The sequence below is a fragment of the Eptesicus fuscus genome, chromosome 6 (assembly GCF_027574615.1).
Source record: "Eptesicus fuscus isolate TK198812 chromosome 6, DD_ASM_mEF_20220401, whole genome shotgun sequence".
Lineage (NCBI taxonomy): Eukaryota > Metazoa > Chordata > Mammalia > Chiroptera > Vespertilionidae > Eptesicus > Eptesicus fuscus.
Genome location: NC_072478.1, coordinates 19,570,152 through 19,588,323, shown reverse-complemented (window position 1 = coordinate 19,588,323; position 18,172 = coordinate 19,570,152). Strand labels below are relative to the sequence as shown.

General features: G+C 54.6%; 1 protein-coding gene across 2 annotated transcripts; it reads left to right on the top strand.

Annotated features, from left to right (window-relative positions):
• Positions 1-250: 250 nt before the first annotated feature.
• On the top strand, positions 251-15,336 carry MAN2B1 (mannosidase alpha class 2B member 1). Of its 2 annotated transcripts, none has more exons than XM_028134613.2 (24): positions 251-443; positions 1,158-1,260; positions 1,421-1,594; positions 1,941-2,134; positions 2,582-2,714; positions 2,936-3,081; positions 3,497-3,613; positions 6,460-6,542; positions 6,627-6,747; positions 6,827-6,905; positions 7,108-7,217; positions 7,582-7,689; positions 7,988-8,104; positions 9,178-9,405; positions 10,674-10,771; positions 10,854-10,971; positions 12,069-12,187; positions 12,278-12,379; positions 12,582-12,669; positions 12,844-12,924; positions 13,387-13,617; positions 14,237-14,392; positions 14,501-14,603; positions 15,100-15,336. In XM_028134613.2, the coding sequence occupies exons 1-24, from the start codon at positions 285-287 to the stop codon at positions 15,207-15,209; spliced, it is 3,078 nt and encodes a 1,025-aa protein (XP_027990414.2). In that variant the 5' UTR covers positions 251-284; the 3' UTR covers positions 15,210-15,336. The 2 variants fall into 2 exon arrangements, with proteins under 2 accessions (XP_027990414.2, XP_027990412.2); XM_028134611.2 differs by having other exon boundaries at positions 6,457-6,542.
• Positions 15,337-18,172: the final 2,836 nt, after the last annotated feature.

Below are 18,172 nucleotides of genomic sequence, written 5' to 3'. Positions count from 1 at the left end.
AGACCTCTGCACTCACAGGGACAAAGGGGGTCCCCAAGTCCACACGAAGGCGGCGAAACGTTCAAGGCTCTTCTGCCAAACCGAGGGTGGGACGGGCCAGTGCCTCTAGGGTATCCAGAACCACGGCCTCAATCCAATAACAGGCCGAGTTGCGCCCTAGCCCCGCCTCTACAAACTCCCATTGGCTAGGATGCAATATGGGGGCGGGGCCTTTGCTGGGCCTGTGCGAGCCGGGAAGTGGCTTTAGGCAGTGGTGGCGGCGAGGCGGCGGCGGCGGAGCAGCCATGGGAGCCGACGCGCGGCCTTTGGGGGAGCGCGCCGCCGGCGGCCGGGGCGCAGCGTGGCCCTGGACGAGCTCCGGTGCACCGTGCCCACCGCTCCCACTTCTTTCCTTCCTTTTTTTGTTCTTGGCTGCGCCCAGCGTTCGGGCCGCGGGATACGAGGTGAGCGGGAGTCCGCGGGCGGAAATGTCCACCAGCCAGAGGGAAGCCCCGAGTAGGGTCTGGAGGGGTGGGTGGGTCTGTTCTGGGGTTGCCTAGTTTATGGCTGCTAATGTGACTGTGTGGTCGGATTGCGTGCTTTGTGTCCGTGGGGTCTGGCTCTGCGCGTCTGAGAATGGGGCTGCCGGTACCTGCTGTCCTGCTTCTGTGGGTCAGTTTGCCTGGACTTTGCATGCATTGAACCGTGTGATTGGGCGTGTGCGTGTGGGGGTTGGGGGGCGGGTGCTGGTTGAGAACTGGAACTCGAGTCAGCCGGCCTGGAGTTCCAGCCTGGCTCTTCCACTTCCTGTCTGCGTGACTGTCACTACACTTCTCTGATCTCAGCGCTCCCATCTGAAAACTGGAGATAATAGTGTCCCTGTCCCGCATGGTGGCTGCTTGGCATTTATAAATGCTTAATAAATATTAGCTACTACTATTGTTTTCCCAGGGTGTGAATGAGAGCTGCCCTGAGGAGTGTGCCACTAGGGAGTTGTATCTGTCAGCGCAACTATGTGTGTGTCCTCCCTGGGAGTGCCTGTCCCGACCTCTCTGAGTTACTCACTTCTAGATCAAGACTTCCCTCGTGCCCCCCACGCCTACTCCCACCCCAACCCGCCTCTTGACTTTGGGGTAGGTGACAGGGTGTGTGAGTGTGCATTTGGGGTCCCTGTGCAGACATGCCCCACGGTGAAGCCGAACATGCTCAATGTGCACCTGGTGGCCCACACACATGATGACGTGGGCTGGCTCAAGACAGTGGACCAGTACTTTTACGGCAGTGAGTAGAGGTGGGGACTGACGCCTGGGACTCCCATGACCCCTCTGAGCTCTCTGGGTCCTGGATGTTAGGGAGGGGGCAATGCCCAGCTTGGGGTCCTGTGTCTAGGACTGTCCCCTTTGCTTGCTGGTCCCTGATTGCTTGACCCCTGTGTCCACAGTCCACAATAGAATCCAACATGCAGGTGTTCAGTACATCCTAGACTCTGTCATCGCTTCCCTGCTGGCGGAGCCCACCCGTCGCTTCGTCTATGTGGAGATGGCCTTCTTCTCCCGTTGGTGGCATCAACAGACAAATGCAACACAGGATGTTGTGCGGGACCTGGTGCGCCAGGGTGAGCTGCCCCAAGGAAGTGAAAAGAGGAAGCCCAGCCTAGCTTCTGTTTTTGCCACCCTGCCTTCTGAGATTTCATCATGCTACATGCATGTGATCTGCCTGCTTGGAATTTCCCTTTCTTTGTAGAATTCTTATGCATCCTGCAAGGCCCCATCTCCAAGATCCTCTGGGAAGCCTGCCATGCAGGAGGCCCTCTGTTCCATATCTGGCTAGACTGGCCTGGGAGAGACCTCTCATCTTCCAGGCCTGGGCATGCAGGCAGGTCTTCTCATCCCCTGCATTGCCGACCCCAGCCACACTCCTGGCCCTGACCGCCTACCTGGATTTTGCCCCTACTGGCACAGGGCGCCTGGAGTTTGCCAACGGTGGCTGGGTGATGAATGACGAGGCGGCCACCCACTACGGAGCCATCATAGACCAGATGACACTAGGGCTCCGCTTCCTTGAGGACACGTTTGGCAACGACGGGCGCCCCCGTGTGGCCTGGCACATTGACCCGTTTGGCCATTCTCGGGAGCAGGCCTCACTGTTTGCGCAGGTACTTTACCTGCCTCCCTTGGACCTTCCCCTCCGTTGCTTTGACTCCTCCTTCGACCACTCAATCCCCGCCCATCCTTGGGACCTGTCCCTCTAACTTCTTGAGACTCTGCCCCAGCCCAGGCTGACCACCCCCCTCTAGCTGCCGACTCCCCCTCTCCTGGTCCTGCCCCATTTGCTAGGATCCTGGCTCCTCCCCAAGCCAGGTGGCAGGTGGAGGCCTGCCCTGTTTTGCTAGAGGCTTCGTGACCAGTGCCATGACCGCTTCCATCCTCAGCCTAGAGAGAATGTCAGAGAGAGGAAGGGAGAGGGAAAGAGGGATAGGCCTGCCTTTTTCTGTGCTCTGACCCCCCCTTTCATGCGGAGGGGGCTGGAGGGTGGTGGTGAGAAGGCCTCGCACTTAGTCATCCTGCCCTCCATTCCTGTCCTCATCCCCCACCACTCCCAGATGGGCTTTGACGGCTTCTTCTTCGGGCGCCTGGATTACCAAGATAAATTGGTGCGGAAGATGAACCTTGAGATGGAGCAGGTGTGGCGGGCCAGTGCCAGCCTGAAGCCCCCGACCGCCGACCTCTTCACCAGTAAGGGGGTGGATAGGTGGGGGCGGGGCCGCCTCCAAAGGCATGGCTTTACACTCTGCTGTCATCATCTTGAAGTTTTTAATAATTTACCACCAAGGGCTCAGCACTTTGCGCTGGGCCCCTGCAAATTCTGAAGTCCGACTTGGGTGGGGCATGGCAGACTATGACTCCAGGGCAGGTCCGGGGTGCTGGGCTACCCCCTGAGTCAAGTGTGGTCACAGGTGTGCTCCCCAACATGTACAACCCACCGGAGAACCTGTGCTGGGACGTCCTGTGTGCTGACAAACCCATCGTGGATGACCGCCGCAGCCCTGAGTACAACGCCAAAGAGCTGGTTGATTACTTCCTAAAGTTAGCCAAAGACCAGGTAACCCCAGTGTCCAGAACCTGGAAAACAGGGGAGCATAATTCATCAGGCCCTTCTCACGCCCAGGGATTGATTCCCTGACACCTCCTCATACCCTCCGAGGAAGGTGATAGTCTCTTCACCTCACCATGTCCTCCTTCTGGGTTTGCGTGCTCCTGATTAGAAGCCCGTGGAGCCCCTCCCCACCACACACACTCACCGTGGTCATGAAACAGCATGGCAGGCCCAAGAGAATGCACTCAACAACTTGTGGCTATTTCTGTTCATGTCCCTGTGTTCCCATGTGACATACTTCTGCACACCCCTCTCCCCATGCTACTGTGCATTCACAATTGACCACATATATACCAAGACACAGCTGTGCAAGGGGTGGCCAGGACACTCTGGCCTGAGGACACCCGCACTCTGTCTGTAGGGCCAGTTCTACCGCACCAACCACACTGTGATGACCATGGGTTCGGACTTCCAATATGAGAATGCCAACATGTGGTTCAAGAACCTTGACAAGCTCATCCAGCTGGTCAATGCCCAGGTGAGTGTGTCCACCCTGTGTGCACATGCGTGCTTATATCCCTGGGCCTTGGGTCAAGAGGAGTAGCTATGGGTGCTCTCTTAGTTTTATTATTTTTTTATTTTTTATTTTTTTAAATTTCTTTATTGATTAAGGTGTCACATATTTGTCCTCATCCCCCAATTCCCATCCCCCCCCCCCCACGCATGCCCCAACCCCCTGTTGAACTTAACCGTTGGATAGGCTCATATGCATGCACACAAGTCCTTTGGTTGAACTCTCCCCCTCCCCCCACCCAGTTTTATTTTTTTTAATTTTTATTTTTTACAGAGAGGAAGGGAGAGGGACAGAGTTAGAAACATGGATGAGAGAGAAACATCGATCAGCTGCCTCCTGCACACCTCCAACCGGGGATGAGCCCGCAACCAAGGTACATGCCCTTGACCGGAATCGAACCTGGGACCTTTCAGTCCGCAGGCCGACGCTCTATCCACTGAGCCACACCGGTCAGGGCTCTCTTAGTTTTCTTTTGCTCCTATAAAGAGCTAATCACCAGAAATGTAGCAGCTCCAAACAACAGAAATGTATTATTTTATAGTTCTACAGGTCAGAAGTTCAACACTGGTCTCGGGGCTAAAATCAACATGTCATCAGGGCTGCGTTCCTTCTGGAAGCTCTAGGGCAGTGATGGCGAACCTATGACACGCGTGTCAGCACTGACACGCGTAGCCATTTCTGATGCCGAGGATGAAACATTTGCTGCTCCTGAGGATGAAACATTTGCGAAATAATGTTTTTTCCTCAAAGTGACACACTACCCGAGTTATGCTCAGTTTTTTGGCGAAGTTTGACACACCAAGCTCAAAAGGTTGCCCATCACTGCTCTAGGGGAACGTTTCCTTGCCTTGTTCATCTTCTGGAGGCCACCCACATTCCTTGGCTCATGGCACCCTCCCTCCATCTTAAAGTCTGATCCTGCTTCCACTGCCACATCTCTTTCTCTCACTCTTACTTCTTTCACTTCCCTCTTCCACTTTTAAAGACCCTTGTGATTACATTGGGGTCATCCAGATAATCTAGGATAATATCTGTTTTAAGTTCATCTGATTAACAACTTAATTCCACATGCAAACTTAATTCCTGTCTGCCATGTCACAGGTATTAGGACATGGACATTTTTGGGTGGCCATTATTCAGATGTATTGGTGTGGCTCTTGTAATTGGCGTGTGGCTTGTGGCTGTGTGGGCAGGCAGTCACTCTCCCATCGCACAGAACCTGTCTCCCTTCTTCCATCTAAGATGTCCCTTCCCATCACTTTTATCCTCAGAGTTGTCTACCGGCACAATCCCCATGTCTTCAACTTCCACTTGCTCCCTGCACAGCTGTTTCACCAAAACAGCTCTCAGGACCATCACCAAGGACCTTCCAAAAGACATTTCTCAGTTTTCCCCATGTCCCCGAGGAGGCTTGAACAACCTGATCACTTCCTTCTGCAAATACCATGTTCCTGGGCTGTCAGGACATCACACTTCCTTGGTTCTTCTCCCGCCACTGACGGCTTCTTTGACCACTCCTTTCTACTGGAAGTGGGAATCTCTCAGTTCAAATCCTGGCTCTGCCACTTACTGGCTCTGTGACTTTCAGAAACTTTTAGCCCACAGTGCCTCCCCGCATTCTTACCTAGAAAAAGGGCATAGTAGTGGTTCTTACCCGAGAAGGCTGTGGATGAGAGCTTAATGACTTCATTTACACAGATCAGTTAGAACAGTGCTAGGTAAGTAACAAGTATTATGGTTTTTGTTTATTATTATTATTTGAGGCTGAAAACATTCTGCTTCTCCTTTAAGATACCAATGTGTCCTACTCCAGGAAGCCTTTACAAACCCCAGGCAGAGCTCTTGCTCTTCCTCTGAACTCGCACCAGTCTTCACAAATACCTGTCACGTCCAGGCTGACTGTAACCAACTGACTATCTGTCCAGTCTCTCTCCTGCACTTGGCTGTGAATCCCACGAGAGCGGGGCTGGCCTGTGGTTCTAGATTGCATCAGCCTTCCTGAGCATCGAGTTGAAGAATGGAGTGATTGCTGAGTGAATACAGTGTGTATGTGGGTCTGTGTATATAACGCTGTATATGACTGTGCTGAAGAAGTGTAGATGTGTGTCCGCACATAAAGGCCTGTGGTCTCATGCACTTCCCTTCAAGTGAGTGAATGAGCATCTACTTGTACCAGGTACTGGTACAAACATCCTTTCCTCATGGAAGATGTCACCTTCTTTAAAAAAAAAAAGTTTTTATTGATTGATTTAAGAGGAAGAGAGAGAGAGAGAAAGAGGGGTGGGGGAACATTGATTTGTTGTTCCACTTATTGATGCATTCATTAGTTGATTCTTGTATGTGCCCTGACCGGGGATCGAACCCACAACCTTGGCATATTGGGACGACACGCTAACCAACCGAGCTTGTTCCTCTACCTCCCTCAGTTGAAAGTGAGCCTCTATTCATTATGACAATTGTGTCATTTAGCAATAACCTGACAGTGCTGAGAAATGATTATTCCTGCCCTATATGTCAGATTTAATTTTTCATTGAAAGTTTTTAATAATACAATTGAAATTATTTAAAAGTTTAGTAATATTTCAGATTTATTCTTGCATCACTGACATTCTTTCCAGGCTGGTAATATTTAGGTTTGGCCAAAATACATTTTCACGCTTGGTTATTGGTTTGCATTCAAAATGTGTATTAAGAGAATCTGCACCCACTGGATGCATAAATGTGTGTATGTGTTGCCTACCTGTGGGCCCACCCCCTCAGGAAGTTGCAGACTCCAGAGGGCTCACACATGCAACACCTTCCCCCAGCAGCAGGCCAATGGGAGCCGTGTCAACGTTCTCTACTCCACTCCGGCCTGCTACCTCTGGGAGCTGAACAAGGCCAAGCTCACCTGGTATTCGGGGGGCCTGGGGAGCCCAAGGGGGGTTTGCATGCCCTGTGGGTAGTGACTCTGCCCGCAATGCCTCTGCCGCTGCAGGTCGGTGAAACAGGATGACTTCTTCCCCTATGCCGATGGCCCCCACATGTTCTGGACTGGCTACTTTACCAGCCGGCCGGCCCTCAAACGCTACGAGCGCCTCAGCTATAACTTCCTGCAGGTGAGTGGGTGCTAGACTCAAGGGGGCAGCCCCGGGGTCCTAGCTGGCCCCATGCCTCAACATACTCCCTGCCTCCTAGGTCTGCAACCAGCTGGAGGCACTGGCAGGTCCAGCGGCCAACATGGGACCCTATGGCGCTGGAGACAGTGCACCCCTCAGTAGGTGTATGGTTTGGTGAGGAGGTGGGGGCGGGGCCCAAGCTGGACACCAGACCATGGCCACATCCTTGAGTCCCTTCTGAAAGCCCCTAAGAATCCTGGCGCCCTGCATGTGACCATTCGCAGCTCTCTGAGATCAGGGCTCAGAGTCCTGCACAGACCCCACCCAGCTCCCCACTCGCTCACCACCATCTGCCTGCAGATGAGGCAATGGCTGTGCTCCAGCACCACGATGCAGTCAGTGGGACCTCCAAGCAACATGTGGCCGATGACTACGCTCGCCAGCTGGCAGCTGGCTGGAAACCCTGTGAGGTGCATGGGGCGGGGTCTGGGGCATAAGGGCGGAGACAGGAAGGGCGTGGTCAAAGCAGTGGGGTGGAGTCTAGAAGGGCTTGTGGGGCGGGGCTTGCGGCAGGAGGGGCATAGATAAGAATGGGGCAGGACAAGGCAGCAGGGCGGAGCCTGTAAGAGCTAGTGGGGCGGGGCCTGGAATGAGGGGTCTAGAATGGGGCGAGGCCTGGAAGGGCTACTAGTGGGGGCGGGGGGAGGTGGGGTGGGAGTGCGGAGACAGAAATGGGGCAGGGCCCCTAAGGTCTTGTAGGGCGGGGCCTGGGTGGGGCGAGGAAGCTCCCCGTGGGCTTGCAGAGTGGACCCATGCCTTTACGTTCCTCCCCAGGTTCTCCTGGGCAACGCGCTAGCGCGGCTCAGCGGCTCCAAGGAGGTGTTCTCTTTCTGCCACAATCTCAACACCAGCCTGTGTCCGCTCAGCCAGACTTCAAAGAGCGTGAGCCACGCTTGGGATGGGTGGGCTAGGGTGGGGTGGGGTGGGGGGCGGAGCCGGAAGGCAGGTCTAATGGGTGGGATGAGAGCTGCAAATCCGGGACTGGGAGAAGATGAGGTGGGACTGGTAGCCACATTGTTCTGAAGGATCCCTCTGGGCCAGATCACGTGGGCCACAGTGTAGCCGGGGCTGGATGGAGACCACAGAGGGCCTTGGATCGCCCAGGGTCGTTGCGGTGCATGGGGATGGGTTTGGGAAAGGCCGGCTGTGACTCATGCGCACTCTGATCCTCCCACTCCAGTTCCAGGTGATCGTTTATAACCCTTTGGGGCGGAAAGTAAATTGGATGGTGCGGCTTCCAGTCAGCAAACACGTTTTCCTTGTGAAGGATCCCAGTGGTGCAGTTGTGCCCAGCGATGTGAGCTCATTTAATGAATGTTCCTCCCATGAACACCCTCCTCCAATGACTGCCTCCCCTCATGGCCATTTCTCCCTTCCCCCCATGGACACCTCCTCTCTTGGATACCTGTCTTCATGGATACCTGCCCTTCCATGAGTACCTCCCGCCCAGTACTTTCTCTTCCTCCTCTGAATCTGCCCCCTCTGCCTCTTAATATCAAATCTCCTGGGAACATTCCTCCCCTGTAGCTCCCTCTTTTTAATATCTCCTCATGAGATATTTTTCTTTTTAAAAAAGTATGTTTTTATTGATTTCAGAAGGGAAGGGAGAGAGAGAAACATCAATGATGAGAGAGAATCATTGATTGGCTTCCTCCTGCATGCCTCCTACTAGGGATCCAGCCTGCAACCCAGGCCTGTGCCCTTGACTGGAATGGAACCCCGGACCCTTCGGTCTGCAGGCTGACGCTCTATCCACTGAGCCAAACTGGCTGGGGCTGAAATATTTTTCTATTTATGGATATTCCTCTCATCCTGGAAGGCCTCTTCCCACGAACCTCTTCCTCCCCCAGGAATCTTGTTTTTCCCTCAGTCCTCTGCCTCAAAGATCCCTTCCCCCACTTACTTCCTCACTTCTCCCCCCTCCTACAGTCTCTCTGCCCTCCCTGTGGGTTGTTTTCTATCTACTAAATCTTCTCTGCAATCTTTTTATTTTTATTGATTTCAGAGAGGAAGGAAGAGGGAGAGATAGAAACATCCATTATGAGAGAGAATCATGGATCGGCTGCCTCCTGCAAGTCCCCCGCTGGGGATCGAGCCCACAACCCGGGCATGTGCCCTTGACTGGAATCGAACCTGGGACCTTTCAGTCCACAGGCTGACGCTCTATCCATTGAGCCAAACCAGCTAGGGCTTCTCTGCAATCTTGAACTCAGAATTCCTCTCCCCCCCTCATTATCCTGCCCCACACCTACATTTCTTCTCCCTGTCCTGGGACTCCTTCCCCTTCTGGAGCGTGACCCCTCCCTGTTATACGCCTCTGTATGTGTACCCACAGCCTCTTGACTCAGACTCCCTTCTCCCTGTCCTGAGGTGGTGACGATGCCCAGCTCAAATGTACAGGAGCTGCTTTTCTCAGCCTCAGTGCCTGCCCTCGGCTTCAGCATCTACTCAGTAACCCAGGTACCTGACTGGAGCCCACGGGCTCGCCCCCCTGAGCCCAGATTCCGGAAGTCCTTGTCTTGGATCAAGTCCTCTTCTCACGTCAAGTCCTCATTACATGTCAAGCCCTCGTCCCGTGACTTGACCATCCAAAATGAGGTGAGAACCCATTCAGATCCCCTACTCTGCCCCAGCGACAAGTTTGAGATGTCATAGTGAGCTGCATTGACTCTGGGTCAGCAGGTCTTGGGTTCATGGTCTAATGTCACCCCCTTCCCCCGCCCCCCTCCATTGTGTGCCCTTGAGTGAGTGACTGCCTTCCTTTGAGTTTCAATGTTCTCTACCGGGGCTGTTTTGAGGGACTGGTGTGATTATGGGTGGCACTTGACAGATACATCAAAGCTGATGGTGGTAGGGGCCTGCAAATTAAGTGAAGGTGTGTCAGAGACCTGAGGGAGGAAGCCATGTGGCCACTTGGAGGACATTTTGGGGGAAGAGGAATCCAGGCAGACAAAGGCACTAAAATAAATTAAAATATATAAATTTTCTTTTTGTGTCTGGTAATCCTCACCTGAAGATATTTTTTTCTATTGATTTTAGAGAGAGTGGAAGGGAGGGGGAGAGCTAGAGAGAATCATTGATGTGAGAGAGACACATTGATGGTTATCTCCCCCATGCGCCCAGGCCCAGGGATCCCGCCTGCAACTGATGTATGTGCCCTTGACCGGAATCAAACCCATGACCCTTCAGTCCGAGGGCCAGTACTCTAGCCACTGAGCCAAATCGGCTAGGGCTTCATGGGTCTTCTGAAGTCTGCTGGACCTTGGCACTGTGATTCTTTTTTTTTTTTTTTTTAATATATTTTATTGATTTTTTACAGAGAGGAAGAGAGAGGGATAGAGAGTTAGAAACATCGATGAGAGAGAAACATCGATCAGCTGCCTCCTGCACACCCCCTACTGGGGATGTGCCCACAACCAAGGTACATGCCCTTGACCAGAATCGAACCTGGGACCCTTGAGTCTGCAGGCCGATGCTCTATCCACTGAGCCAAACCGGTTTCGGTGGCACTGTGATTCTTGTCAGTTACACTAGCTGCCCTGGTTCCCCAGCAGACCAGCTAAAGACTGGATTTAGGGGTCGCAGTGACCTCTGGCAGCTCTGGGGGGGAACAGACCTGGGAGGCCAGGAATTGGTCAGCAGCACTCACTAGTCCAGGAATGCCTTGGAGGTGGTCAGAAAGGGCAGACTGATGATGAGGTAGAAGGTGGAGCTATTAGGATTTGCCAGTAGGGTCAGGAGTGAGGAGTGAGCAAGAGAGAGGAGGGGAGAGTGACTCTAGGGTTTTCTCCTGAGTCCCAGGAAGGAGGAAATTGCCCTTGGCTGAAGGGATGGTCATTAACATCTGTCCACCCTCTTCTGCCCAGTACATCTCGGCCAGGTTTGACCCTGACACGGGGCTCTTGGTGGAGATGAAGAACCTGGAGCAGGACCTCCTGCTGCCTGTTCGCCAGGCCTTCTACTGGTGAGGGATGACCACTAGGCCAGGGAGGGGCTGGGAGGAGAGCTGGGGTCTCTTACCTGACACTTCCCTTTCCCGGCCCCAGGTACAACGCCAGTACAGGAAACAAACTAAGCTCCCAGGCCTCAGGTGCCTACATCTTCAGACCCAACCGACAGGAACCACTGTTCATCAGCCGTTGGGCTCAAACCCGCCTGGTGAAGGTGCGGGGCCAGGAATGATGAGTGGGCATTTGGGTTATGTGTGTGTGTGTGTGTGTGTGCAGCCTGGGAGGGTGGTATGCAATGTGCGGGGTGGGAGTGGGGGAGAGGGAGGGCTCAGACGGAGGGGAAGATTGGAAATCCTTCCACAGGGCTGGTATTCATCAGCTTTTATGTTGTGGCAGACAAAGGCATTCACATCTGCTGCAGGGGACAGTAGAATACTTAGCTTTTGAAGCTGGGTGTGGAGTGAATGGGGAGAAATAGGTAGAGTACCTTGAAGAGTTCACCAAGGATCTGTGCTTGGACAGGATTCTATTTGGGGTGGATATTGGAGAGTTCACACTTGGATAGGGCTTGGGTGGGTCTCACTAGGTGGGTAGCTGAGCATGCATCTGGTTGGGGACAGGGGCTCATGTGTGTGGGGTTTCCCGGGGCTTCTTGTGGACATTTCCTGTTAGGATGGGAATGGGGCAGATAATGGTAAGACTCACCTTTGACGTGAAGGTTAGGATATAGTTTTACTGTTGTAACAGAATTACCCAAATTAACTGCCTAAAACAAGACAGGGTCTTTCCATGGAACAGGAAGTCTGGCTGCACCATCCGAGGTGGATGGGGTGGTTCCGTAGTCATCCAGGCCCCTTCTGTTTCATTGCTCTGCCTTCCTCTGCCTTCAGCTTCTACCTCATAACCCAAGATGGCTGCTCAAGCTCCAGCCATTACATTTGCATTTGAGCTATCGGGAGGGGCAAGAAATGTTGTTCACACCACTTTCATCACTTTGTGTTGGGCAGACCACAGCTACTGATGGCCTCAGGGAAGGCTGGATGATACAGTCTTTATTTAGGTAGCCACATGCCCAGCTAGAATCGCATTCTAAGGAGGAGGATGGGGTAGCAAGCAAGAATTATGTGGCATTGACTGTGGCGGGAAGTATGGGCCTCACACCTAGGCAGATGAGGCAGGTAGGTTGTGTTCTCATGCTCTTAGTGGGGTTGACCCTGATGTAGGCGTTTGTGAGGTTCACGGCAGGGGTGGGCATTTGTAGGGTTCCCCTCCGCTCAGGTGCAAGCTCACACTTGCCCAATGTGCCTGCAGACGGCCTTGGTGCAGGAGGTGCACCAGAACTTCTCAGCCTGGTGTTCCCAGGTGGTTCGCCTGTACCCGGGACAGCGGCACCTGGAGCTGGAGTGGACGGTGGGACCAATACCCGTGGGGTGAGTGGCACAGCCTGGGCCTCGGGGGTAGGGGCCAGGGCAGAGTGATGGTAGGCCTGGCTCACAATTTTGCTATTCCGTTGGGTCTAGTGATGGCTGGGGGAAGGAAGTCATCAGTCGTTTTGACACTACGCTGAAGACAAAGGGACTCTTCTTCACCGACAGCAATGGCCGGGAGATCCTGGAGAGGAGGTGGGGTGACTGGGGGCACCCAGGAGTGGACTGCGGTGTGTTGGGGCCCATCGGTGATGGGGGCACCTGCCGATCCTATGGGTGTGGGTGGGAGAGTATGAAGGGGGAGTGAGGAGTGGGTGAGCCTGGGAAAGGGAGGTGGGGAAGGGGAGCCAGAACCCAGGTCTGACCAAACCCTCCCCCTCCCCCACCCCCTCCCCAGGCGGGATTATCGTCCCACCTGGAAGCTGAACCAGACTGAGCCAGTGGCAGGAAATTACTATCCAGTCAACAGCCGCATTTACATTACGGTACCCTCCCCTGTCCTGCTCCCCACCTTTTCCAGACACTTCTACCCAGTGGTGTCACCCCTCATTCTTACATCTCCCAGCTGCCGTTGGCCGTGTCCACCATGCCCTGTGCTGCCTGCCTGGGGCCCGGGCTGGCTGGCAGTGTGCTTCCTCACTCTCACCTCTTGCCCCCAGGATGGGAACATGCAGCTGACAGTGCTGACTGACCGCTCCCAGGGGGGCAGCAGCCTGAGCGATGGCTCCATAGAGCTCATGGTGAGTGGTCCCAGCCCCATCTAAGCCAGGCTTCTCCCACCAGTGACCCCCACCCCCTCCGGCCCCGGCCCCTGCTGGGCCTTGAAGCCAGGTTCTCTTCCAGTTCTCTGCTAGTTGCACCCTTCTGTTTGGGGTCCCACCAAGCTGAGACCTCCATTCCTATGTAAGAACTTTACTCATGTTTTTTTTTTTGAGGGTGAGATTGAGGGTTAGGGTTAGGGTGAGCTAACCCTAACTCAGGCGCCCCCTCCAATTCCTGACCTGCTCTACCCAGGCTTCCTTTAGGTCTCTACCTCCCTCTCTTCTGGTAGGTAGGATCCCCTCATCTGCTGGGGTCCCCCATACCATACCTTCATTCTCCTCTGATCCCCCCAATGTTCACTTTACCTGGAAGTTCCCACAATTTCTGGCCCTGAAATTGGCCAGAGGAGCCTTCACCCTCTTTTGGCCACTTTCCCGCAGGTGCACCGAAGGCTTCTGAGAGACGACGATCGCGGAGTTGGGGAGCCCCTGCTAGAGACAGAGAATACGGGGTTGTGGGTACGAGGGCGGCACCTCGTGCTGCTGGACAAGGCCCGGACCGCGGCCGTAGGGCACCGGTTGCAGGCGGAAAAGGAGCTCTTGGCCCCGCAGCTTGTGCTGGCCAGGGGCGGCGGCACCCCCTACCACTTGGAGGTCTCCCCGCGCAAGCAGGTGAGGGCTGGGGGCCAGCAGAAAGAGAGGAGCTGGATGAAGCCTGAGGTGGGGGCGGATCTCTCTAGGCTCAGCCAGGACCCACGTCGCTGGCCCCCAGGTCTCCCCGGCGAGGCCGTGATCTAGCTAGCGTCCAGTCGCAGCTCAGGCCCACCCCTCGTGGACTGGGTTCACACCCGCCGCTCCTGCCCCTTCCCGCACCTCTGCTCGCCCTTCTTACCTCCCCCAGGCTCCGCCCGCCCCTCGGCCAGCCCCGCCTCTCCGTGCTTCAGCCCCGCCCTCTCTGGGTCTCAGGCCCGATCAGTCGGACTGCCCCCCAGCCCAGCGCTGCCCCATCCGCTCATTAGCTCAGCCTTTCCGTTTCTGGCTGGGCCCCGTCCGTCCCACGTTAAATCCCGCCCCATGACCACGGCTAAACCCCTCCCCTCGCTAAATCCCGCCCCTCACGTCGGGTCCTCGCCTTCTGGCTTGGCTCAGCCCCGCCCCTCCGGCTCAGCCCCGCCCCCACCCCCGCTCAGCCCCGCCCTCCCGCTCAGCCCCGCCCCCGCTCAGCCCCGCCCCTCCCGCTCAGCCCCGCCCCCGCTCAGCCCCGCCCCGCCCCCTTTCTCCCCTCCCTCAGTTCTCGGGATTGCGGCGCGAGCTGCCGCCCAATGTGCACCTGCTCACACTAGCCCGCTGGGGCCCGGAAATGCTGCTGCTGCGCTTGGAGCACCAGTTCGCCCTAGGGGAGGACATGGTCGGCAACTTGAGCTCTCCAGTTACCTTGGACTTGAGGGTGAGGAGGGCAGAGGTGGGAAGGAAACGGGAGAGACGCCAGAGAAGGGAGAGGGGAAACCTGGCGTGGACCTTCCCCCGCTCAGCCCCGCCCACCCGCTGCCTGCAGGACCTGTTCTCTGCCTTCACCATCACCGACCTTAAGGAGACCACGCTGGCTGCCAACCAGCTCCGGGCCAGGGCCTCCAGGCTCCAGTGGACACCGAACACGGGTGAGGGCTTGCCCCTGGTTGGGAGCTGGGGGCCGTGTGGGAGGTGTGGGAGTGTTGGCCAAGACCCAGTGCAGCTCCAGGGTCTGTGGTGGTGTTCAGATCCAGCTGGGGGTATAAGGGTCTTAAATAAGTACAGCAAACTAGTGGTGGATCTTCGGTGTTTGAGGTTGGAGTGCAGTCCCAAGAACAAGATCTGAGTCTCTGTCAGTGTCTAGTTTGGGAGTGGGGTGGGGCTTTTCATCAACCTTGGGGTTTGCTTGACAATCCCTGAGGTGGGACTTGAGGGTGTGAGGGCAGTGGCCAGGCATTGGGAGGGATTTGGGGACCTGGGGGTGGTATCCAGGCCCTGGGAAGCAATTGAAGAGTCTGGTAGTGAGGCCCTGGCGGCAGATTTGAGGGTATATGGCTGTGTCCAGGCTCAGGAGAGGGAGCACAGGGGTGGGGAAGTGAGGCAGAGTAAGTCTGCGCCCCTCACTCTTCCCCTGCACCTCCCCAGGCCCCACACGCAAGCCCTCTCACCCCCGGCTGGACCCTGCCAGCATCACACTGCAGCCCATGGAAATCCGCACATTCCTGGCCTCCGTCCAATGGGAAGAGGAGAGCTAGACCTGCTGGGGGCAGGCTGCCCCCTTTCCAGCTGAGCCCCCTCCTGCAGGGGTCAGGCCACCTTTCTCTTCTCTTCTTGCTGCTGTTACACCAGTGAAAGCCATTAAAATGCCACTACCAAGCCTGGGTCAAGGTGTGACTGACATTTTTTTTTTGAGGGTGATAGAATTTATGACCCAGAAAGGTCTCCAGACTTGAGCTGACCCTTGACCCGAGGCCTTGCAGAGAGGTCACTGCCTGGATCCTTACACCAGTCTTATACTGTTCACCCTTCCCCCCCCCCCTGCCCCGCCCCCCGCCTCATCGTCCACCACACCACACGCTCAGTGAACCAGACACACCTGGGGCCTCCTAGGCCTGGCCCTGAGGCGAGGAATCTGGCAGGTCCTGGAGGAGGAAGTGGATTCAGAAGTAGGTCCCAAAGTGGGGACTGGGACAGGTGGATAGTGGAGTTGCAGACCTCCCAGGAGGCAGAGGCAGAGTCTGGCTTGCCCTCGTTCTGGTGTGCTCTGGGGTCAATTTTGGAAGGAGACCTTGTGATGAAATAGGAGGTTTAGAGTAAAAATGAAGTGACTTTGGTGTGCAGGCCCCTTGAAGGCTCATTGAGGCCACGGAGGGGTGTGGCTTAACCCTGGTCAAGAGGGCAGAGTTTAATTGGGGAAGGTCTGAGCTCAGCTGGGAAGGGGAGGGCTGAACCAATAAGGAGGTGGGGCTGGAGCCCGGGAAAAGGCGGTGTCAGGTGGGGGCGGGTTCCACCTGCAGCCCATGAGAGACCAGCATTGCACCCTCTCCCCAAGTTGGATTTGCCTTCAGAAAGTATTTCTGAGGCCTCTTTGGGGCAGGATTGGGGGGTTGGAGAGGATAGGCATGGGCCTAGGCCAGCTAGGAACATTTGGGCAGTGTGTTCCCTCAATTCCCACTTTGCTGAGAGTTTTTATCATAAACTAGTAGCCCCGCACACAAATCCGTGAGCCAGGAGGTCACTGCCACCTTCCTGTAGCTCTCCGCCCGCTGCTCCACCCTCCTGTAGCTCCCCCCCGGCCCCCTCTCATAGCTTGCTGCCCTGCCACTCCTGTAGCTCTCCACCCGCTGCCCCACCCTCCTGTAGCTCCCCCTGCCCCCCTCTCCCCTCTCCTCTCTTCCCTCATAGCTTGCTGCCCTGCCACTCCTGTAGCTCTCTGCAGCCCACTTGTAGTTCGCTGCCCTACCCTCCTGCAGATCCGTGATCAGGTGGTTCTCCGGTTGGTCGTTACACCTCAGGGTGTAATGGATAATTAGCATATTCCTCTCTTATTATATAGGATAGCTGCTGGACTTTATCAAATGCTTGTTCTGCATCTCTTGATATGATCATGTGTTGTTTTTTTAAAAAATTTAAATTATTGTTTAAAGTATTACATAAGTCTCCTTTTTCCCCCATTGACCTCTTGCCGGCCGCCCCCACCAGCACATGCACCCCCCCACACACTGTCTGTGTCCATTGGTTATGCTCATATGCATGCATACAAGTCCTTTGGTTGATCTCTTACATAATCAGACTTTGAACAAGGCTGATTCTTAAATTTTTATGGAAATGTGAGGGGCCAACAATAATCAGGATATATCTAAAGAAGCTAGGAGAGGAAACATGTCCTGTATATATCAGAATTTATGATGAGCCCTAGCTGGTTTGGCTCAGTGGATAGAGCGTCAGCCTGTGGACTGAAGGGTCCCAGGTTTGATTCCAGTCAAGGGCATGTGCCTGGGTTTCAGGCTTGATCCCCATTAAGGGACGTGCAGGAGGCAGCCAATCAATGATTCTCTCTCATCATTGATGTTTCTGTCTCTCTTTCCCTCTCTCTTCCTCTCTGAAGTCAATAAAGATATATTTAAAAAAAAAAAGAATTTATGATGAAATTATAGCAATTAAGGTCATGTGGCCCTAGCCGGTTTGGCTCAGTGGATAGAGTGTTGGCCTGCAGACTGAAGGGTTCCAGGTTCGATTCCGGTCAAGGGCACATACCTGGGTTGTGGGCTTGATCCCCAGTAGGGAGTGTGCAGGAGGCAGCTGATCAATGATTCTCTCTCATCATTGGTGTTTCTATTTCTCTTCCTCTCTGAAATCAATAAAAATATATTTAAAAAAAAGCATGTGGCTTTTATCCTTTAATTTGTGTATGTGTATATGTCACATTTATGTTTTGTGGACATTCTGCCAACCTTGCACCCCTATAATAAATCCCACTTGATTATGGTGTATGTCTTTTATTAAAAAACTAGAGGCCCATTGCACAAAGAGATTCGTGCAATAGGCCTTCCTTCCCTTGGCTTCCAGCACCAGTTTTCCTCCGACACCCAGGACCCAGGCCTTTGCTCCTGTTGGAGTCTGCTGACTTTGCTGCAGACTCCGACCAGAGTCTGCCTTCTTCATCTTCGCTGCAGACTCAGGCTGTAGTCTGCCATCTTCGTCTTCACTGCTTCGCTGCAGACTCTGGCCAGAGTCTGCCGTATTCATCTTTGCTGCAGACTCCAGCTGGAGTCTGCCATCTTCGTCTTCGCTGCAGACTCTGGAGTCTGCAGTCTTGTCTTCGTTGTGGGGCCGGAGTGCCGCTCCTGTAGATCCCCTTGCCCCTCGCCCTCCCTCTCATAGCAGGCATCCTGCCCTGCCTGGCCACTCCTCGCCTGGAGCATCTGGGCTGCCACCATCTTTGTCCTAATTTGCATATTCCCCCTGATTGGCTGGTGGGCATAGTGGAGGTATGGTCAATTTATATGTTTGTCTATTATTAGGTAAGATACATTTTTATTGATTTCAGAGATGAAGGAGAGAGAGAGATAGAAACATCAATGATGAGAGAGAATCATTGATTGGCTGCCTCCTACATGCCCCACATGGGATGGAGCCTGCAACTGGGCATGTGCCCTGACCAGGAATTGAATGGTGAACTCCTGGTTCATAGGCCTATGTTCAACCACTGAAGATA